This window comes from Toxorhynchites rutilus, chromosome 2 (assembly GCF_029784135.1).
Source record: "Toxorhynchites rutilus septentrionalis strain SRP chromosome 2, ASM2978413v1, whole genome shotgun sequence".
Lineage (NCBI taxonomy): Eukaryota > Metazoa > Arthropoda > Insecta > Diptera > Culicidae > Toxorhynchites > Toxorhynchites rutilus.
The window spans coordinates 216,057,179-216,080,518 of record NC_073745.1 but is presented as its reverse complement, the minus strand read 5'-3'; the positions used below and the strand labels follow the sequence as shown (position 1 = coordinate 216,080,518).

The window sequence follows — 23,340 nt, the reverse complement described above, 5'->3', positions numbered from 1 at the left end:
AAAGCAGAAAGAGAAAAGGATTCGGGCCAGGAATTAGATGCAAAGAAAAGGAGCAACAAATACAATATTGAAGGAACTCTACGATGAGGATCCCCGAGATTACAGAGCAGTGTTGATAATAACACCTGAACAAGTGAAAAAACTGTTGGATTTAATTGCTCCACGAATACAACGCCAAGATACAGTCATGAGGGATGCTGTACCTGCAAGAGTTAAATTAGAAATGACATTGATGTGCCTTTGTTTTGGAATATCGTTGGGATTGTTGTCGATATTTTTTAGAATCTCGAAAACATCCATAGCTCAGATAATTCCGAAAGGATGTGATGTTATAAATGGTAGTCTAAAAGATTTTTTTTTTAATTTTATTTATTTTGTGAAATGAAAATGATAGTCGATTTGCAGGTGCAATAAATACGCTTCAAAAATTTTAATAATGAATGAAAATGTACTTTTTTAAATCGAATATGTATTCTGTTTCTTAGAACAATACTTTTTTTTGTAAGTTGTGATCTGATAATGATTCTATATTAGAGATTCTCAAGAAAACTATCTCAAAAAGAAAGCGTGCCCCGCCAGCGTGCAAAACGAAATAACAATTATTTCGTTTAGAAACTATGAGGGTTTTATTTGTTTTTCCAATAATTTTCAAGTCTATAAATATCTTCACATATTTTCAAATATCTTAAAAATAGAGACATTTCATTACATTTGGCATCACTGATTCGAACGCTAAATTCTGTTTTTGACGTTGTGAAGCATGCAAGTGCGAGTAAATTCAAAAAACTTTGAAGTAGCTCGCACGCCGGATCACACATGACAATAACTGGCATGATGTGTTCACACGGTGTGAGTAGCTGCACTGCAGTAACTGACTAGACCGACTCGTATGCTTACTCGCACCGTCTGAACCCGGCTTAAGGCTAATTGAACAGATCTGTGATGCAACACGTTTAATTAGACATTTTTACCTCTAGTTGGACATTTTTGTAAACATTGAGTTCGGGGCCCAAATTATGGCCCCACATTGAAAGTCGCCACCAGTCGCAAATGTCCAATTACTGGTCAAAACCGACTCCAATGCGACACTGAGTGGTGCCTCAGCATATCGCTTTATAAGTAACTAACTGTACTTTTTATGCCAACATATCTCATAGCTCCAAATTTCGGAGTGAAAATCATTCGCAATTAGTTGAAAGAATTATTCTATTTATTATTGTTATTGCATAAGAGTCGGACTACGGGGTTTAAGCATTTAAATAATTGAATTCAATGATTCACATTGAATTTTTCAAAATTTAGAACTGATTCTAGGCATGCTGATTTGAAAGAGGGCATTGCAATTTAAAATTGTTGTAGGTGGCGACACCATGAATAAAATTAAATAAATCATTCGTTTGGCATTTGACGTGACGGTGCTGGTGGAAGCATTGACTGCATGTGTGAATTGGTGGAGACGTTGACGGAACGTAGACGTTCTTCTCCGTAACGTGCTATATGAATCGCACATTAGACGGTGCCAGTCAACGCGCTAGTAGAAGAATCCAATCAATAGAGTCTAGTTATTAGAGCCATGCTGAGCCATGTAAACACCCGGCTCCAGTTACTTGCGCAAGTATCGCACAAGTAATTGACCACGCCAGCGAATAGAAAATTTTTTAGATACTGGCGCCAATAGATAAATGACAATTTCTTCCAAACAGTGCGTCATATTAGACATTTGTGTGAAATCGAAATGCCAGGCAGTTTCAGTGGTGGCATATATTTATTTGTACTGGAAGGGGAAAAATCTTTTTCGGCTATGGTGAAGACAATTATTAAACGGTGTTATTTGGCTTACTCTGTAATTTGTATGTTTGTAACATGTTTGTTTGTAGCGCTTTACCACATTAAAAGAAAATTAACCCCCTTCCTGTTGACCGATTGGTCTGAAATTTGGAACACACCTTTATCTCTGTAGTCATTATAAAACTGGGTATTTCATTATTTTAAAAATCCAAAATGGCGGCTGCTACAAAATGGCGGATTACATATTTTCTCAAAACCCTATCAATATGGGTATCAAATGAAAAGACTTGACTAGTAGAACACAGTTATCCATGAGAAATTCAAATTCAAAATGGCCGCCACCACAAAATGGCGGATTACATATTTTCTCAAAACCCTATCAATATGGGTATCAAATGAAAGGCCTTAACTAATAGAACACAGTTATTCATGAGAAATACAAATCCAAAATGGCCGCCACCACAAAATGGCGGATCACATATTTTCTCAAAACCCTATCAAATGAAAGGGCTTGACTAGTAGAACACAATTATTCATGAGAAATGCAAATCCGAAATGGCCGCCACCACAAATTGACAGATCACATATTTTCTCAAAACCCTTTTAATATGGGTATCAAATTTAATATGGTTGCTGTCTGGGCGTTTACATTTTCGACCGACGCGCCGAAATCGCCTGCTTCGCTGTTGTTCGGTGCGGTGTCACATTTGCGAAGGCTCGGTTCAGTGCGAGTGCTTTTCACTGCACCAACCGCGTACATCATTAGATGACGTTTACCTCGAAATTTTATTGCCCCTGGCAATGCGTTCGTTTTTTGCAGGGCTCGAGCCTGCCATCTTCTTCTTCTTGCTCATCGCACACTACGCGATGCGTCCAATTTATGACGCGGAAAGAACACACGATACGAATAACACGAAAAACGAACAGGAAAATCAAACGACGATTTCCAAGTTGGATTACCACTGGTGGGGTCCAATCTTAGATCGAAGCTCAGCGAAAGCAAAGTGAACTGGATTACTCAACAGTCCGATGCCGAATGAAAGTTTGCCTCAGCGAGATCCACTGTTTATACTTTCTTTCTTTCTTTGTTTTTAAGAGGCTTTAAACTTTGCAGTTCATTCGCCTCTAAATTTATACTCTAGGCAAGTATTCCCCTTCATTCTTCTTCTTTTCCTTTGTTCACGGAGACTTTAAATCCTACGATTTCCCCTCCGTTGGTCGTCGATAAGTTGCTCGTTATTGATATCTCTGTTCGGGAAAGCACTCAAATGGACAGAACGAATGTATGGGAAAATAGAATCACTTAAAGTTTTCATGAATTTTAACTATTTACTAACCAGGGGATTCTATTGTATGTCATATTAAACAAATCTTACGGAATTTCCGATTCGTTTAGTATGTAAATCGCCAAAATCCGTTAGCGGCAAAAATAGTTATTAACCTTAACTTTATTTCATAAAAACGTGACCTGTTTTCTGATTCGACACCCTTAATGAAAGACGTAGCTCAACGTCAAAAAAAAACTTGAACAGAGTGTCTGTTCTCTATTCACTGGATACTTCAACTAGAGCGCTGACTGGCATCGTCTAAATCAGCCTTTAGGACAAGGCGAGTCAACTAATTGTCAAACGAGTTCCCCGGCCCAGTACCAAAACCAAAATAAAAAACATTTAGTTACAATGTATGAAAAAATATATAATGAGCAAAAAATCAATATCAAATTTTGCTTTAAAAGTGGGAAGAATGCTGCCGAAACGTTTAAACTGTTGAAACAGGTTTATGGCGATGATTGTTTATCTAAAACCCAAGTGTATGAGTGGTTTCGACGATTCAGGAAAGGCAGAGAAGATGTGGATGACGATGAACATGCAGGCCATCCATCTAATGTGATAACCGAACAAAACATCAACACAGTCCGTGATTTCGTAAAGGCTATCCCGAATTCTTCACTGAGATTCATGGAAGTGGAGCTTGATATACCGAGAACAACAATTCACCGCATTTTGACGGAAAAACTTGAACTAAGAAAATTGAACTCTATCTTTGTTCCAACTCAACTAAATAATGATCAAAGATTGCATCGAATTGAACATTGCAAAGACATCATTAAACGTGCTAACGAAGATCCAAACTTCTTGAGGACTATTGTAACTGGTAATGAAACATGGTGTTTCCAATACGTACTTCAAATGAAGCGGGCAGGTGTTGACACCAGACGGTCCCGTTTGTCGAAGGAAAGAAAAAGCTCATCTCTTTCTACGATGCCAAGGGAATTATCCTCGAAGAGTTCGTCCCAAGTGGGACAACCGTTGATGCTGAGTATTATCTCCGAGTATTGAGACGTTTGCTGGACCAAATTCTTAGCGTTCGTCCCGAATATCGAAAATCAGGCAGTTGGACATTCTTACATGGTAATGCACCTTCTCATCGTGCGACGATTGTGTCCAATTTTTTAACTAAAAATCAAATTAGATGGCTCCATCACTGCCCGAACTCACCTGATTTGGCACCCTGTGACTATTTCTTGTTTCCTAGACTCCTGTTGCTTTTGCAACCGGATTTTCCAAAATGATAATCAAACACAGTTTTTATGTACAGGTTAGATTATAATTTTCCTACGAATATATACATAATTTCTTAGTTTATCAGTAGTTTGCATGTAATTCATTCCGCTTACGTTTAGTTCCTTCTAATAATTCACGATAAAGTAATAGTATAAGTAATAAGTAAGTATAAATAGTATAAGTAATATGGATAAGGTAAAGATAATTTCTATAATGCTTCAGTTCAGTTTGTTGTTGTTTTGTATGTTATTGTTTGGCACAGACCAAGATCTCGACAGTGGTTCACTGGCCGGGGAGTTACAAGGTAATGGGATGAAGGTGCGCGTTGCGGGTCATGCGCAACACTCCCCCGGGTACGCCAGGCGCACCAGGCTTACTGTTCAACGCGCCTTACATCCAGTATAGCTAGCTTGGTAACTGGTCGGTCAAACATTCCGTTAGTTGTTTTCACCGTAGCTGAACGGACTATCCCATCTCTGCCAACGTGTGTCTGTACCACTATTCCTTTGGGCCAACAGTTTCGAGGCATCTTCGGGTCAACGATGATCACCACGTCACCTATCCTGATTGGCTTCGTGTGAGCAAATCATTTAGTCCTCCGCGTGATCTCAGGGAGATAGTCGGTAACCCAGCGCTTCCAGAATTGGTTGGCTAGAATCTGTGATGTGCACCAACTCATTCTTAGTGCAACACCACTGTCATCTAAATTAGTAAGAGGTTTCGTTCCATTAGACGAGCCGAGCAGGAAGTGGTTTGGAGTCAAAGCTGATGCAGATAGATCATCGATTGGAACATGAGTCAACGGCCGAGAGTTCACGATATTTTCAAATTCCGCCAACAAATTTCGAAGTACTTCTTCTGATAGTTTCCGAGAGGGTTTCATTGCCGCAAGATTATTTTTTACACTTCTGATTAGTCGTTTCCAACTGCCGCCCATATGTGGCGATGCAGGTGGGTTAAACAGCCATTCTGTCTCCGTGCTAACGAACTCTTTCATGATATTCTCTTGGTTGATTTTAGACTCGATTTCGCACAATTTGCGATTTGCACCAATAAAATTTGTTCCACGATCACTGTAAAACCTTCGTGGCACACCGCGTCTAGCGATGAAGTTGCGCAGAGCCATTATACACGAGTCTGTACTCAATGTGTAAACTATTTCGAATTGAATTGCACGCACAGTTAAACAGGTGGCCAACATTCCCCACCGTTTCTCTGTGCGTCGTCCTACAGTTATATCCATAGGGCCAAAATAGTCCACGCCTGTATGAGTGAACGGTCGCGAATAAGCGGACAAACGTGCCAAAGGCAGATCAGCCATGATTAGCGGATGTGGAATAGCGGTATCGTTCTTGCATTTTTGACATGCTCTACGAACCTTTGCGTAGCAAACACGTATGCGGGGTACATGATACTTCTGCCGTACTTGATTAATAACGATTTCATGATTCTGGTGATGATATAGGGCATGGTAATGGTTAATTATGAGGGTCGTAATATGGTGGTCTCGTGGTAGGATGATTGGATTTTTGGCATCTCCTGTAGTGTACATACATAAGCCGATTCGACTGCGCATTCGCAGTATTCCAAATTCATCCAACCATGGTGGTAGATGATAGATTCGGCTGCTTTTGGGTACCATTTGGACAGTTTTGTCTGATCCCTGTGACGAAGATTTCAATTTAGCTATTTCGCTGGAAAATGCATCGTGTTGTGCCAAACGCACAATATATGTTTCGGCCTTCAGTAGCTCTGTTGAAAAAATTGATCCTGTGGTTTTCTGCTGATTTTCATTTTGTCTTCGACAATTTGATAGAAAGCGATAGACTAAGGCAACAATATTTACTAAACGTTTCCAGCATGAATAATTTGTGACCGAGACTATTGGATTCGGGAATGTATAGTGGAGTGAGAAACAATGGCGAAGCTCTACGTTCGTTGTACTGATATCTACTGATGAACTCGGCCATTCTTGTTCTGAGCACCAGAGGAATTCAGGGCCCTTGAACCATCTGCTTTCTTGGGTTAAATTGGGTTTTCCCATCCATTTAGTTCCATCGTCCGCAACGTTCAACTTCGTTGGTACCCAGCGCCACTCATGTGTCTCGGATAATTCACGTATTTCACTTGTTCTGGCCTAGACATACGGTGCATATCTTTGACGATCTGCGTGTATCCAACAAAGAACGTCTCGTGAGTCAGACCAATAAACCCGCCTTGTGATAGGGATGGAAAGCGACTTCGAAACTGTTTGTGCCAATCTAGCACCGAGTACAGCCGCTTGCAGTTCCAATCTGGGGATTGAAAGATATTTTAAGGGCGCAACTCTTGTTTTTGCAGCCGTCAAACTGCACTCGACTATATCATTTTGATCGAAACGAAGGAAAACTACAGCCGCAAACCCGTTCTCACTGGCATCCACAAATGTATGCAGTTGTATTCCGCAGTGTTCATTCAAAGTGGTTTGGGCTCTGTAACACCTTGGAATTTGGACGTTCTCGACTTGTGGTAGAATTTGCAACCACGATCGCCATTCTTCGAATAAGTCACCAGTGATCTTTTCGTCCCATTGTATTGACGTTCGCCAAATTTTTTGTAGGAGGACCTTCAAGAACATCAGAAAGTGACTGATGAGACCAAGAGGATCAAAAATCGTCATCAAAACTCTGAGAACTTCTCTCTTAGTTGGATAGCGTTGACCCTTTAGAAGAGCTTTATCGTAGCGTGACCATCCAATATTATATGTGAAGACGTCTGAGCCGGTGCACCACCACATACCTAGAATTTTCTCCGTTGCCATATCGGAGGATAAATCAAGCTTTTTTTCAGGTGTTATGTTTTCTCGTAGTGACTTCATCACTCGTTGCGAGTTGCTAATCCATCCGCGTATTTCGAAACCGCCTCTCCCATGAATCAATTTTACCTCTCGTGCCAATCGAATTGCTTCTTCTTCAGATTCAACACTCAGCAACAAATCATCGACATAATGCTTCTCAGTAATCGCCTTCACTGCCGCGGGATACTTCTTTGAAAAGCGCTCTGCGTTGTTATTTTTTATATACTGAGCGCAGCTTGGTGAGCAACATGCTCCAAAGGTCATGACGCGCATAACATAAACGCCTAATTCACCGTTTCCGTCTCGCCAAAAAAAACATTGACATTGTTGGTCTTCTTCCCGGATTAACACTTGATGGAACATCTCTCGTATATCGGCTGTGATTCCCACTCGTTGTTCTCGGAATTGAAGTAAAATGGTGATAAGAAAACACATCTGATCCGGACCTGTCAAGAGCGTAGAGTTCAGTGACACTCCAAAGGATGTGGCCGCAGCATCCCCCACCAGTCGTACCTTGGCTGGTTTATTTGGGTTCGTCACCGGAAATACTGGTAGATACCAAATTCGGGGGAATGGATGATTGAGTTCGTCCATCTGAAGTTTTCGTATGTATCCTTTATTTAAGTAATCATCGATTTTACGGTTCAGAGAAACCGCAAGTGTTGTGTCTTTCTTCATTCGTCTTTCAAGACAGTGAAATCGATGCAGTGCCATTGTATAGCTATTCGGTAAACGAACGTTTTCATAGCGCCAAAGGAGACCTGTCTCATATCGATATCCTTTGGGCTTGGTAAGAGTATTAAGGAGATCAAGTGCTCTTTTTTCATCATAGGTTTGCAGTGCATTGCACGTACGCATAACGCCAAGGCTATCAATTGCGAAATAATTTTTCATAGATTGATGAAGATTTTCATCTGATTGTTCATCACAAGGACACAAATGAAAAGTGTAATGAATCATGTTAGGAGCTTCATTTGTATGCCATCCCCCGCAAACAGTCCACCCAAGTCGAGTTTTTATCGCTGTCGGTTGATGCATTCCTCCTTCGCGGCTTTTTCGGACGAGTGATACCTTGTCATGATTCATTCCTATCAAAATACGTGGACTGGCTTCTCGATATGAATCGATGGGTAATCCGTGAAGATACGGATATCGATGAGACAATTCTTCCATATCTAGTGTTTGAAGTAGTAATTGAAGTTTTTCTACTGTTCGTACACCGGTAAGTTTATATCTTGGTGCATCACGACGTGATCCAGATATTTCCAGATTAACTTCTCTAGAACCCTAGCCTAGCCTGGGGTGAAATAGAGGCCTTGTTTTGCAAACGATTAGTGTCATTGACCCACTCCTGGACTCGTTTCGAAGATACGCTTTTGTTTGTCCTCTGTTCATTTGCCATTTCCTCTAGTAATTTATACTTTTTTCCAAGTAGTCTACTTTCTTCGCGGCTTCCTGTTGTTCTAGTGCTCTTTTCTCCTCGAGTTTACGCAGCTGTAGTTTCAGCATAGTTCGAGCTGATTGTTGAGAATGATTTGATCGTACCGACTTGGCCTTTGGAACGTTCTGATTTCTAGAGATGTCTCCTACTCGGTGCTCGTCGCGTTGAGGTGGATCACTCGTTGGTTGAAGGACTTGTTCTTGCATCAAAGCCCGTGACTGTGTTCCTTTCGCATTTGCGCATTTAGGACAACTCCAGCTCTGGGATTCAATTTCTTGCGTAACTCCAACGCAATGAAAGTGATGCCATTTGTCGCATTGCACCATCTCTTCGTTGTCTGGACCTCCACATGTTTTGCATGTCCGTCCCGGAATAGTTTTGTCTGGATCTTCTCTAGCCATCGCCACATCAGTATGTGACTCTTTCACACTTTTTGATTTAGGAATTGCGCCGGAAGAAACACCCTTCTTCGATTTACTTATGGTTGACATAGTGCTGAATTCGTTTCTATTACCACAATAAACGAAAATTATAAGATGTTGCTTTTGCAACCGGATTTTCCAAAATGATAATTAAACACAGTTTTTATGTACAGGTTAGATTATAATTTTCCTACGAATATATACATAATTTCTTAGTTTATCAGTAGTTTGCATGTAATTCATTCCGCTTACGTTTAGTTCCTTCTAATAATTCACGATAAAGTAATAGTATAAGTAATAAGTAAATATAAATAGTATAAGTAATATGGATAAGGTAAAGATAATTTCTATAATGCTTCAGTTCAGTTTGTTGTTGTTTTGTATGTTATTGTTTAGCACAGACCAAGATCTCGATAGTGGTTCACTAGCCGGGGAGTTACAAGGTAATGGGATGAAGGTGCGCGTTGCGGGTCATGCGCAACAACTCCATTCGATAATAAAGGGGCACCGTTTTGAATCGATTGAAGATCTTCAACAGATGACGATCGGCATCCTTGCCAAAACCCCAACTGACGAAATTCTCCGATCATTTGATTTACTTCTACTACGAGCTAATCAATGTATTTTAGTTCAGGGAGATTATTTTGAATGAATAAAGTGCATTGTTGTAAAAACTGGTTAACTATATTGGTTCTAAATCAATTCCAATTCATTTTGGGACTATTTGTCTTTATTCACTTCAAATGGACGAATAACTATCAAATCGGGCAATGCTCCCAGGATCGGCCCAGAAGAAGTCCTGGCGGAACTTTGATGCTCATGTTATGCATTGAGTGCATACAGTCCAAAACTATACGCAAACAATTTTCTTCAACCGCAGAAGATAATTTTATTCTGTCAAGAAGATTCAAAAAGAATCGTACTTTAGAATAGACAAAAGAGTTGTTTTATAAAGCGTTATGAGATCACTCTTCTAATACGAAATGTGGGTGCTTTCCCCTCTGTTGGAGAACCTGGTTCCATTTCTTTTAACTATGTTGACTATTTTACTGTTGTAGATACAGGTAGATACTGAGCAAATCGACCAAGTTAAAGCTATCGGTGTAACTGTTATAATTTTTCGAGCTGTTTGATTTGCTTTTTGCCAATCTTCAGCGAATTATTTTGTTTTGATTTGCGTCCCTGGTATTTTCCATTGGTAAACATTTCAGAAACGCTTAAATATAGGCAATTTGAAACACATGAGGTACGAGCAACAACTCGACTCGGTAAGATTATATTGTAATCAACGCTAACTTCAATACACTGCGTCAGGAAGGGTGCCAAATCAGAAAACAGGTTACGTTTTTATGAAATAAAGTTAACGTTAATAACTATTTTCACTGTGAACGAATTTTCATGATTTGCATACCAATTGAATCGGAAATTCTTTAATATTTGTTCGATATGCTATACATTACAATTCGCTAATTTCTAAACGGTTTAAATTCATGAAAACTGGAAGAATTTCCTTTTTCCCCACACATTTGTTCTGCCGATTTGTGTGCTAACCCTACCCGTATTTCGAATGCTTATAACTCGAACATTTCTTAACAGATCGGAAAGATGTTTGCATCAATTGATAGGAAATATTCCTACGCGTCTATAAAAACTCATAAAATGCTATTTTTCATGAGATGAACAATTGAATAACTGTAAAATGTCGAGCGTTATCTAAAAGCCCTAACTGTCAAGTTTTGATTGGCCCGATTTACGGTTTCCCCAACACAGACTTCAAAATCGATGTACCTGTGGAAATTCGCTTTGCAAATATACATGCAAATCGGGGGTATTTTTGTTCCCACTGAGCACGTTGAGTTCCCTAACACGAACTAAAAAATTAATGTGTCTGGGGGAATCCGCTTTGCAAATACAATGAAGTCGAGGGTATTTTGACATAGGACTATGTCTTTGATTTCTATATAGGGGGGTGGTCACTCTACGAAAAATGTAACGATTCATTAAGAGTTTTCAAACGCATATTACTCAAAATCGTTTTTGTGACATATGTTGTGTTGTACACCGTTAGACAGGAAATTTATACAGCATTTTTCTGCTGAAGACATGAGCAGTGAATAAATATTTGGCCCTTTCCATATGTTAATTTAGATAAATTTTCGGAAAACTAAGTATGCCAAATTGCTTAATTAGGTAAGATCTTCACGCCCAGAAAGCTTCATTAAGTTCTGAAAGGGTGAACCCAACATCTGGTCGAGTTGGCGCGAAATCCGTCATGTGACTTATGTCCATTTGAAAGAGTATAAGGATAAACGGATTCAATCCGATTCCGTTCTTGCTGCGGCCCAGTTTCCGGCCAATCTCTGTCAGACCTTTTTTCGTATCCCGGATTTGTACTTCAACGTTGGCGCTATCTGCCCGGCTTCGTTTCCTCCAAACAGTGCAGGGTGAGATTCTCGATCGTAGTTACTTACATTTGCGTGGACGTATTTCTGACCGGAACCAGCTAAAACCAGTTCCGCTGTGGGTATTGTACGTACCATTGTTTCATCCAGATTGAATATCTGTTCCGAAAATTCCAATACACTGGACAGCAACTGTTCCTCGAAATAATCAAGGATTTCGTGAAACCAGCTTCTGATTTGTCGCTCGTAAACGGCCGCACGATGTTTTGGAAAAACGCTTTTTGATATTTATGGATGCAGTTTAATGAACCCATCGATCCATTTACGACCAGGTGTCACGTTTTTATTACTAGATTGAAACGAGCTAACGTTCGCACATAATGTGCTACGCTTGACACTAATCTCTTTGTGTCCGGGGGGAATTCAGCTTTTGCTTGGCTAGCAGCCATCCGGTCCACCTCAAAGGAATGACGAAACACGACCACGGTATGGAACTACAACTTTCTACAACATTTCGGAAGATCCCATCCTGAGTAGATGCGAGTATTGATTAACAAAATTCATTCCCTTCAAAAGAATCATGTTGCTTCGGCAAAAAAGTGTTGATCGAGTTTGTCAATTGCTTTATAAAGGGTTATAAGGGTCAATCCCTTGTTCCTTGTCTTCTTCCGCTCCGTCAATAGAATAGAATGTCTTGATATTCTGAGCCTCTCATTGCTAGCAGCATGTTTCACATTTGGTTGCCTTCTTCTCTTCACTCGCAGCTACAGTGACTTATACATGGTTTTCCCACCTTATCCGTTCTTTCCGAGTTATTTTTTCGGGAAGATTCCAACCTTCCATTTCTGATCGCCAGACGTGGTATGTTGGTACATCTGCTTCTAATTTATAACTTCTAATTAAATACTTGTTGACTGCTTTTTCTGATTCTTGTTTTATTGTACATATTAAGGTCTACTCATGTATAGCATTGCACACTCATAATTTCATCTATACTTTATTTTCAATAGAGGATTTTCTCAAGATATAAATAAAATACTCTGAAGTGTTCTTGTACTCCTGTTTTATTACCCTCTTCCAACCCGGTATGTTACAGCATAAAACAAAAGATGTGAATGGTGTATCTCATTCAACCTGCTTTTAAACTTTTTAGCATGTTTTTTTTGTTTGTATTTTTTTGTTTTTTTGATATTGCTCATCAAGAACTAACTTGTTCGAATATAAAATTTTTCGCGTAATTTGCTTACCATTCTTTCACCTCCTCACCATTCGCCTTCGCATCATCCTCCTGTTTCTCATCTGCTGCTTCTTCTTTTTCTACGTCTTCTCATATTCATTTTTCTACGATTTCTTCTCCTTCTTTTTCGTCTTCTTCTCCTTCTTCTTCGTCATCTTCTCTTTCTTCTTATTCTTCTTCTCCTTCTTCTTTGTCTCCATCTTCTACATCTTTTTTTCTACGAGGTATCGTCTTCGTACGCCACATAAAAAATAATTTAAAAAAAATCATACAACCCAACGTCCCAGACCGTAAAATCACCTATTCCTCTCCCTATTCGGTACCCATGGGGAATTCACGATTTAAAATCTCCAAATCGCGGTTATCAATCGCCTGCTGCAAATCCTGTCGTCCCATCAACGACATAACCATACGTAGCGTGATCCATATCGTGCTGGACATCTGATTGGCCGGCGAGGAGACATTAATCCCTGCCCGAGCTATTGACGATGCCTGATGGTTCAGCGCAAGAAGCAAATGTTCGGCAGCTTCTTTGTATGCCTTCAGATTGATACAAATAATGCCAACATTGTAACGTGCCCTGATAAAACCCGGTTGGATGGCCAGTGCCCGCTGGTACGCTTCGACTGCTTCGACCGAACGATTCCCATTAGCCAGACTGGCTCCCAAACGGTTCCATGTTTTGGAATTATTCGGGCGCACCTGGACCGCGGCCCGGAAGCAGTCAACCGCCTTGTCGTATTCCGAGCTCAGGTTGAAGAGAACCCCCAATGCTTCCTGAATGTCAGCGTCAATTTCCGTGGGCGATTTCTGTACAGCTTTGATGAACAGATCCTGAACTTCCTGCAGACTGGGACTACCAAGCAAGGAGCTCGCCAGTGGTGAACTTTGAGACTGCAACATCTGTGCCGGTACGAGTGCCTCGTACTTTGGATTACACTTCATCCACTTCACCAGCATCTTCAATGCTTGGTTTTGCATGCTCTCGTTTGTGTAAGACACCGCCAATGCCATCAACACGGGCATATTGTTCGGATTGAACGAAAGTGCCTTGTTCAAGGCAGCAATCGCGTTCGGATCCTTTTCATTCTCGGCCTGACTAAATCCCAACAGCTCCCAAATTTCCGGATTCTCCGGGTCCTGCTTTACAGCCGCTTCAAAGCACAGAACTGCACTCGGAATATCTCCTTTGGACAGAAAAGTTTTACCCTTTTCGAATGCATTCTCGACGTTAGCCATTGGGTTTTCCTCGTCAAATTTGTACTCCTTATAGGGATCGTAAAACTCGGAAAACTCCGACAACCAAGGATGTTGGCTTTCATTTTCCGAAATAGTACGCCATTCGTCCTGCAATCGTTCCCAAAACTGCTTGTTGTAATTCTCGGCTGCCTCCTGCTCCCCTTTCTTACCATCCTCGAATGCCTTAGCCCAATCTTCTGCAATTCCCGTTTCCTCCTTGGCAACCGGCTTGGATGGACCCGCAGCCAGCTGCTCAAACTCATTGGCCCAAACGTTTCCGTCGCGAATCTTTACCGTTCCTTCAGCCGCATTATTAATGAAATGGAGAAACTGACAGAGAGAAGTAAGATGTAACTATATTTTTCCAAACCCATAACGACGATGGACACTACATTCCACCATGCAATCCTAAAACCCCGTCCTTACCTCGCTATAATTTATTTTCTCCGTATCTTGACCGTAAGCAACTTCCGCCAACTCTCCGGCAGCTTGACGAATCGATTTCTGCTCCTCCTCACTCTTCGGTTCATTCAAGTCGAAAAAATCCTTCGTATATAGAATATTACTTGGTCTAGCATTCATTGCTCCCTCGATCGGAGTCAGGTGCGAATTCGACCAGATCTACAAGAACAACAAAAGATAATTGTGTAGAAACATGTGCAAAGTAGACTTTTTTTCTGCATAATCATGCTCTCCACTCATAAACACACCGACTGATGATCACTACTTACACTCGTGAGTTTACTCTCCGAACGCTGTCCCGGTCCAAGCGATGAATCCATTGCGAACTCCTTCGCCCAGTCCAAATCCGACCGGTTTACCTCTTCGATGACCGGTGGTCCAGGTACAATTTGTCGCTGATGAAAGTTTTGCGCATCAATGTCTCGCATCTCCTTCAGCAGCACATCCATGCGAAATGTTTGCGGTGCCGGAGCAATCTGGCCCATAAACTCCTTCACCAAATCATTACCGGAGCCAATAAATGCCGAACGGCCTCCGGCGAACCCCTCATCCTGAAAGGCGACATCCCGAGCAACCTGGCGACCCAGGTTCATCAGAGGATTCGCTCCACCACATTCCGGCTCCACTAGATCCTTGAAGGACATGATGGCGGAGTAGCCCGGTACTGTGACTTCGCAGTCGTTCTAAAACTGCACCGAGAACCGAGGTTTAGCTCCTTGTTGAAGGGAGGTCTAAAGGTCGAACTAGTCACTTTTCATCTAAACACAAAACATTGTTATTAGTTCGAGGTTTGCTACTTTTTGACGCAGCACAGTTGTTTCCGAGTGTTAGCCGGGAGCCGGAGCAGTCCTTCCAGTTGGATGAACCGAAACCGAACCAAAATGACCGTAATCAGTGACGACAATTACGAAAACAGAGATAATGTTGATAACACCAATTAATTGCTACTCCGTGAAGTGAAGTTTCACTTCTCTCGCTTCATTTTATATTTTAGGAAATTCTAACACGAAAATCGAAACTGTCAAAATAACGTTGAAATATTTCATATAGATACAGGGGTGCCAGATGTGAAAAACATCTCTCATTCGGTTCCCGGAATAAAACAGGAAGTGGGTTATATCTATGGTATAACCGCAATGGTGGGACTATCGTTGATTTAGTGATCATTTGTTTGAAGTTGAATCTGAATCCATTCTGAAAGAATGAATAAATGAATACTTGGGGGACTTCAAAAACGAGAGCGTTACGTTGGAGGTACAAGGTTTTATACATCCAATATCGGATACGAAAATATCGAAAATATGAAGAATAATCTTCAGAAGCTTTCCTGCTAATTACACTTGATTGAAAAATCACAGAACCAAATGTATTTGGTCGCAGTGTTATATGGTTAGAAAACATTAAAATAAACTCTTTCGCTTGCATGTTATTTTCAATCCCAAGGGGAACTGGCAGATTATTTTGCAGCAGCGATATCTTTCCGGATTCTTCTCGAAGTCCACCAGCAGTGGTTAATGCTAACTCGATAACCACCTGTTAATTGCACTTGATTGAAAAATCACAAATCCAAATGTATTTGGTCGCAGTATTATATGGATAGAAAACGTTAAAATAAACTCTTTCGCATGAATGTATTTTTCAATTCCCAAGGAAACTGGCAGATTATTTTTCAGCAACAATAACATCTTCCCAGATTCTCTTTGATACACGAAGCACACCAGTGGGTCATGCTAACTCGATAACCACCTGTTAATTGCACTTGATTGAAAAATCACAAAACCAAATGTATTTGGTCGCAGTGTAATATGTAAGCACCTGTTAATTGCACTTGATTGAAAAATCACAAAACATATAGAGGCGAATGAACTGAAAAGTTTAAAGCCTCTTTAATCCAACATCATCATCATCACAAAACCAAATATATTTGGTCGCAGCGTTATATATTAGTAAACATAAAAACTCTTTCGCATGAACGTATTTTTCAATTCCCAGGGGAACTGGCAGATTATTTTTAAGCAACGATAATATTTGTGAGTGAGCTAAATATGCCCCTCGATAAGAGTAGTTCATTTGGAGAGGTTAACACCACCTTAATGCGAGCTTTCATTATCGGTACTGGCAACACGTCTTAGTGGCGAGAAGATCTGACATGTTGTTGCGTAGGTCTCTTTCGACCACGGACCGACCTTGAGGTAAGATGTGCAAACGTGCACTCGAACAAGTGCTCTGTTGCGCCGGATGATTCTTGTCTGGAATTTGGGCCTCACATTTTGGCGATCCTGCCAGGAGTTCAATTCTGGACAATTGGACAGTTAGTAACCTGGACTTTTTAAAAACTATGACGAGAATCACTCGGCATGAAAAAAACAAAAAAGTGACAGTGATTATTTAGTGGAAAAGTACGGGCAAATCCCAATTTCAAAAAACTGAAGAGAAATATAATTAGTTTTTCTTTGTTTGTAACACGAAAACTACAACGATAGACGAGATGAACTGTTTTCACCGTCGTAGGTAGACCGCGGAGGTCAAGAAAAATTTCAACGAGTTAATAAGACGAGGCGGACTGTTTCCACCTTCGTCGATAGACCGCGGAGGTCGAAAAAATTACGAATTGATAAGACTGTGTGGACTGCTTCCACCATCGTAAATAGACCGCAGAGGTCGAGAAGAAATTAAAACTCGTTGATAAGACGAGGTGGACTGTTTCCACCGTCGAGAAGATCTGACATGTTGTTGCATAGGTCTCTTTCGACCACGGACCGACCTTGAGGTAAGATGTGCAAACGTGCACTCGAACAAGTGCTCTGTTGCGCCGGATGATTCTCGTCTGGAATTTGGGCCTCACAATATTCTTTCGGAATCTTCTCGATGCTGGATGGCATTTAAACGAAAGATGTTCCGCACGTATATATGTGTGTGTGGCGGCAGCTTCGATACCTCAAATGGAGCCGTTTTTCGGTGCTGATACTCTCTCGGTCGTATTCGCTTCTTCTGATGGATCGGCTTTTCTGCGCTCCCTCATAGTTCCAAACTAACTGAATGCGTTTCAGATCAGGTCAGGCCAGGTAATGAATCTCTTGATCCCTCGCCGTCCAGCTCGTCCAGCACGTTCAGCTCGTTCAATTACGATGTTGCCTTGTCGATGTCCTCACGAAAAATGAATGCGTTTCACCACCAGAATATCGCTTAAGTATGCTTTTTGTCCGTGATTGAATCGAAAGAAGGTGTGGTTTACGATGGCAATTTGGAAGGCAAACTAGAGGCGAATGAACTCTCTGAGCTTGAAACTTTCGACGACTGAGCCATAATCGATTGGAAATTATATGAGATTATAAATTATAACATTTTCCGTTGTGCGCATCGAATATTGAATATGAAAATATTCTATGGATTCTTCTTCTTGAATGGCGTTAACGTTCCCTGTGGAACTTTTGCCGTCTCAACGTATGCATTAGCTAGCGTCATTTATTAATACTTAGTTGATATCTCGTAAGCCAAATAACACGCCTTGAATGTATTCCGAGGGTCAAGCTCTTGAATACGCGTGACCACAATGCAAATCGAAGGAAATTTCTTTGACGAAAAACCCCCGGCCAGAACGGGCATCGAACCCGAACACCCGGCATGATAATGTGAGACGCTAACCACTCGGCCATGGATGCACTACTGATGGGGAAGAATAATCTTCAGAAGCTTTCCTGCTAGTTGCACTTGACGATAACGATAATATCTTTCCAGATTCTCCCCGATACTCGAAGCCCAGCAGTGGTTAATGCTAACTCGATAACCACCTGTTCATTGCACTTGATTGAAAAATCACAAAACCAAATGTATTTGATCGCAGCGTTATATATTAGAAAACATTAAAAAAAACTCTTTCGCATGAATGTATTTTTCAATTCCCAGGGGAACTGGCAGATTATTTTTCAGCAACGATAATATCTTTCTGGAATCTTCTCGATGCTGGATGGCATTTAAACGAAAGAAGTTTCGCACGTATATATGTGTGTGTGTGGCGGCTGCTTTGATAACTCAAACGGAACCGTTTGTGGAATCACTCTTCTCCTGATGGATTCCCTTCTGTCCTAAGGTGCACCAAAAGTCTCTTGGTGACACCGTTCATCAGCGCTTTCACGATGAACTTCACCACTACAGCAACAACATGCTCCAATCGCTGTTCAATTATAACTGAGTGGACTTCCGAGCGGCGCTCGCTTATATACCGATTGGTGATTTCAATAGCCTGTTTTGAAAGTAATTTTTAGGCTATTGAAACAAGTTTTTGGATGAAAAAGTAACAAGTCTATAACGCGTAGACATTTTATCTTTCGAATGAAGTGTTTATCAAACAATTTCGTTCAGTTATTGAGGAGCTATATAACGCTCAAAATCTCGGTCTCCGGCGTAACGCTTTTGTTTTCGAAACTTTGATTTTACACCCCGGTATAGAAATGAAAGACATAGTCCTACGTCAAAACGTTGCAGAAAACGACTCGGCGTCATCGATTACTTATTCTCGCTAAATAGGGACTTCGTCCCCATTACATTGACTTCGATTTCGAAAAACAAAAACGATAGAATAAATTTATAGTAATTTACTGTGGCGATTTATTCCAGTCACGTTCTCATTTATAAGTCATTTCACTTACTAGAGTTTTGTGAAGAATTTCAAAAACATTTAAAAATTGTCTTCTTCTTCTGGCACTAACGTTCCCAGAGAAACTAGGTAGTAGGTATTACTTTCGTAATTTTTATCAGTAGTACTTAGAGGCTGTCCACATATCACGTGGACAACTTTAGATGGGTAAGAGCTTCGAGATTGTTCATGTTTGTCCGAGATGAGGTGGGAGAGGGTATAAATTACATCCACGTTAGTATCCACTAATATTTTGAAAATTTATATATATCTGTGTTCAACAATATATCAAAACTATTTTGCCTTTTCAAGAAACATGTCCGTATATACTAGTAAAAGACTGCCTGATAGCGCTGCGCGGTAGAAATTCTACATTCTTTATACCGTTATTCATTCTTTGCTGAAATTTGTATTCTGAGAGTATCGCGCATTAACTGAGGCCGAGGACATAGTGAATGCGATGCGATGCGGGCGCGGGATCGTTTGCGGCAAAGCTCTTTTATTTACGACAAAATATTATTATTGAAATATTAATAATATACGACATTGTTTTCGATGCTTCGATTCAGCTTCTCATGAACTTTCAATGCATGCAAATCAACTCTACCGCCTCGGGTGCAAAAGCTTCACTCGACGCCACTGCTTTCAAGTATCTATGTTCATGAGCACCTGCTGAAGCTTGATTACGTAAAACGCTACAATGTGTGAGTTCTACACTTTTCGGCAGTTTTCGTTCAATATGTTTTTGCATTTTCGGAAAAAAACCTCTTATTTCATCACATAAAATAAAAAAACGATACGTTAAAGTAAATTTTCATTCATAATTTTGATTTTGAAAGCATGTTTATTCCACCTGAATATCCATCCTCATTTTCGCCTCCCAATGAAAGCACACGAAGCTTAATACCGTCTACGCGAATATACTCTTCAAAATCAGAATCCGAATTGGATTACGATTCCAATAATACAAAAGCAAAAGCAACAGGTTTTACATTTTCATAGTCTTTATTTTTAGATTTTCCAAAACAATACTCGGAACTTGACAGTTCAGTATAGTTGTATTGATGAACCCGAGTGCGAACCCGTGAAACATCTCAGTGCAAAACTAACAGCTTTCAGGTTAAATCTAGTACGAAACTAGGTTTAAACTGAGTGAATAAAAAATCGTTTTGACAGCAGGTAGTTTGGCACTGAGGTTGAAACTGAACAAAAATGAATTCGCTAATGACGAATTTACGCAAAGCTGAATCAGCTCATGCGACATCTACATTAGAGCTCAGAACCACAAAAGTGAGGGTGTTTGCTTACTGAAAAGCAAGATTCGGTGGTGATTATTCATTTTATTTCAATTTAGATTCAATTCAGCCATTGAATCTAAATTGCAGTATTTTAGCGCAAAACACCCTATTCGTCGTTTACTTAGTTGAAAAAAATTAAAGTTACAATACTTATAACAAGCCATACCTCGTAATACACGTAGCACATTGAAAAGTATACATGAAACCGGAAAATTTGAAGATAAATTCTGGTTTTTCTAAAAAAATTTGAACGTTCATGCCAAAAAAAACAAAACATCCTCATTTTACTCGCTGCGCCATCTGGTTGTAAATCTAACATAAATTCGTCAATTGGCGATCTAACGTACAAATCTACATGGAATTGGTTTGATTTGTTTTGAAAAATCAGAAATTTTCTGCAAATTTCCCGAACTCAAGTATTCTTTCTACGTTGAAAAGGTTAGAAAATCATCATTTCACATTGTTTCATTCATAACATATGACGAGGAATTCGGTACAAGTGTTATAATTTACATTGTTTAACTAGGTAAATAATGGGGGGCATTTATTGCGCTTCAAACATTGCAGTTCCTTCTCCTATCGGCCGAAAGGAAGCCCCGGCACAATCAATGATATCAACCAACATTATATGACATCGATTACATCGTCATTATTCACAGTTTGAGCTTCTGAAAAATGTCCGAAAGTTGGTACTTATAACCTATATTCACTATCAAACATAAACATTTCGAAAATTATCTATGACTTAGTCCAATCGGTTGTTGAAACCTTTGTAAATAACCAAAAATATAATTTTCTTACCATTTACTGATGACATTTAATGGCTAAAATGATTTTAAATAGAAATTAATGAAAATAATCACGACCGAATCGCGCTTTCAGGTGCGCAGAATAAACAAACATCATCACTTTTGTAGTTCTGAGCTCTAATGTAGAACCACAAAAGTGAGGGTGTCTGTTTATTTTACCCACTGAAAAGCAAGATTCGGTGGTGATTATTCATTTTATTTCAATTTAGATTCATTTCAGCCATTGAATTTCGTCAGTATATGGTAAGAAAGTTGGAGTTTTGTATATTTACGATGGTTTCAACACGCGATTTGACCAAAGTCATAGATAATCTTCGAAAATTTTAAGTTTGATAATGCATACCGGTTATTGATACTATGGATAATTGCGATGAAATCGTTATCATATCAAATTGGCTGATATCATTGATTATGTAGTGGCCGATACTAGAAGGATTTGCAGTATTTTGAGCGCAAAACACCCTATTCATCGTTTACTTAGTTGAAAAAAAATTAAAGTTACAATACTTATAACAAGCCATTCCTCGTAATGTACATAGCACATTGTAAAATGATGATTTTCTAACCTTTTCAGCGTGTAAATAATACATGAAACCGGGAAATTTGAAGATAAATTCTGATTTTTCTAGAAAATTTGAACGAATGAGGATGTTTTGTTTTTTTGGTATGAAATTCGTTTAAATTTTCTAGACAAATCAGAATTTATCTTCAAATTTCCAGGTTTCATGTGTTCTTTCCACGCTGAAAAGGTTAAAAAATCATCATTACAATACTTATAACAAGCCATTCCTCGTAATGTACATAGCACATTGTAAAATGATGATTTTCTAACATTTTCAGCGTGTAAAGAATACATGAAACCGGGAAATTTGAAGATAAATTCTGATTTTTCTAGAAAATTTGAACGAATGAGGATGTTTTGTTTTTTTGGTATGAAATTCGTTTAAATTTTCTAGACAAATCAGAATTTATCTTCAAATTTCCAGGTTTCATGTGTTCTTTCCACGCTGAAAAGGTTAGAAAATCATCATTTTACAATGTGCTATGTATATTACGAGGAATGGCTTGTTATAAGTATTGTAACTTTAATTTTTTTCAACTAAGTAAACGATGATTAGGTTGTTTTGCGCTAAAAATACTGCAAATCCTTCTCGTATCGACCCCTACATAATCAATGATATCAGCCAATTTGATATGATATACCGACCGACCTAAAACTCAAAAACAAAACACGTATATTCTACTTCCGGGCTTTCCAAGGTAGTTCTCACATGCAGGAATCGTGCATTTTTCTACTTGTGTTTGATTGTGCTCTCGAATTTCCTTCTTTAATTCAACCATTGTCAACATTTTTATAGTTTTCACTACTGAAAGAGGTAAATAAATAACATGTTATATATAAAATTGCGCAGAATTAAATTTCTTACAAACTCATCGCAATCAAATAATCTTTTATGATTATAACATTGTAATTTATGGAAAGACCTACAAACCTTCCATAATCTCACATGGCAAAATTTAAAACCATCATCACTTTCACCGCAGCGCCGCCTAGGTGTAGATTTGTACGTTAGATCGCCAATTGACGAATTTACGCAAAACTGCATCAGCTCATGCGACACCTACATTAGAGCTCAGAACTACAAAAGTGATGATGTTTGTTTATTTTACGCACTTAAAAGCAAGATTCGGTCGTGATTATTTTCAATAATTTATATTTAATATAATTTTAGCCATTAAATGTCGTCAGTAGATGGTAAGAAAATTATATTTATGTCTATTTACAATGGTCTCCCGCCGATTGGACCAAAGTCATAGATAATCTTCGAAATGTTTATGTTTGATAGTGAATATAGGTTATGAGTAGTAACGTCTGGACATATTTCAGAAGCTCAAACTGTGATAATGACGATGCAATCGATATCATATCAAGTTGGTTGATATAATTGATTATGCAGGGGCTTCTTTTCAGCCGATACGAGAAGGATCTCCAATATTTGAAGCGCAACAAATGCTACCCATCATTTGCCTAGTTAAAAAATGTAAATTATAACACTTGTACCGAATCATTCGTTATATGTTATGAATGAAACAATATAAATTTATAATTTTCTAACTATATCAGCGTAGAAAGAATACTTGAGTCCGGGAAATTTGCTGTTTCTGATTTTTCAAAACAAATCAAACCAATTTCATACGAAAAAAA

General features: G+C 39.4%; 3 protein-coding genes across 7 annotated transcripts in view; 1 reads left to right on the top strand and 2 right to left on the bottom strand.

Moving 5' to 3' along the window:
* Nucleotides 1-4,938: 4,938 nt before the first annotated feature.
* On the bottom strand, nucleotides 4,939-5,994 carry LOC129766680 (uncharacterized). The gene has a single exon (XM_055767267.1). The coding sequence runs from the start codon at nucleotides 5,992-5,994 to the stop codon at nucleotides 4,939-4,941; it is 1,056 nt and encodes a 351-aa protein (XP_055623242.1).
* Nucleotides 5,995-12,499: 6,505 nt separating this feature from the next.
* Nucleotides 12,500-15,392, bottom strand: LOC129765479 (peroxisomal targeting signal 1 receptor). Its single transcript, XM_055765843.1, has 3 exons — nucleotides 14,661-15,392; nucleotides 14,356-14,550; nucleotides 12,500-14,259 (listed from the first exon to the last, which is right to left on the bottom strand). The coding sequence occupies exons 1-3, from the start codon at nucleotides 15,033-15,035 to the stop codon at nucleotides 13,003-13,005; spliced, it is 1,827 nt and encodes a 608-aa protein (XP_055621818.1). The 5' UTR covers nucleotides 15,036-15,392; the 3' UTR covers nucleotides 12,500-13,002.
* Nucleotides 15,393-17,130: 1,738 nt separating this feature from the next.
* LOC129764455 (uncharacterized) overlaps nucleotides 17,131-23,340 on the top strand; it is a 43,935-nt gene continuing 37,725 nt past the window's right edge. For 3 of the 5 annotated variants that reach the window (XR_008741155.1, XR_008741154.1, XR_008741153.1), the window contains exon 1: nucleotides 17,145-17,161. The gene's annotated coding sequence lies outside the window, so the exon portion shown is untranslated. Of the gene's footprint in view, nucleotides 17,162-23,340 lie in introns of all 5 variants that reach the window. The other 2 variants (XR_008741152.1, XM_055763534.1) reach the window with 2 other exon arrangements.

Coding starts and splice junctions, on each gene's coding strand:
- LOC129765479 (XM_055765843.1), bottom strand. CDS start 15,035: ATGTCCTTCAAGGATCTAGTGGAGCCGGAATGTGGTGGAGCGAATCCT. Junction 14,551..14,660: donor CGGAGAGTAAACTCACGAGT/GTAAGTAGTGAT, acceptor TTGTTCTTGTAG/ATCTGGTCGAATTCGCACCT. Junction 14,260..14,355: donor AGAAAATAAATTATAGCGAG/GTAAGGACGGGG, acceptor TCTCTCTGTCAG/TTTCTCCATTTCATTAATAA.
- LOC129766680 (XM_055767267.1), bottom strand. CDS start 5,994: ATGGTACCCAAAAGCAGCCGAATCTATCATCTACCACCATGGTTGGAT.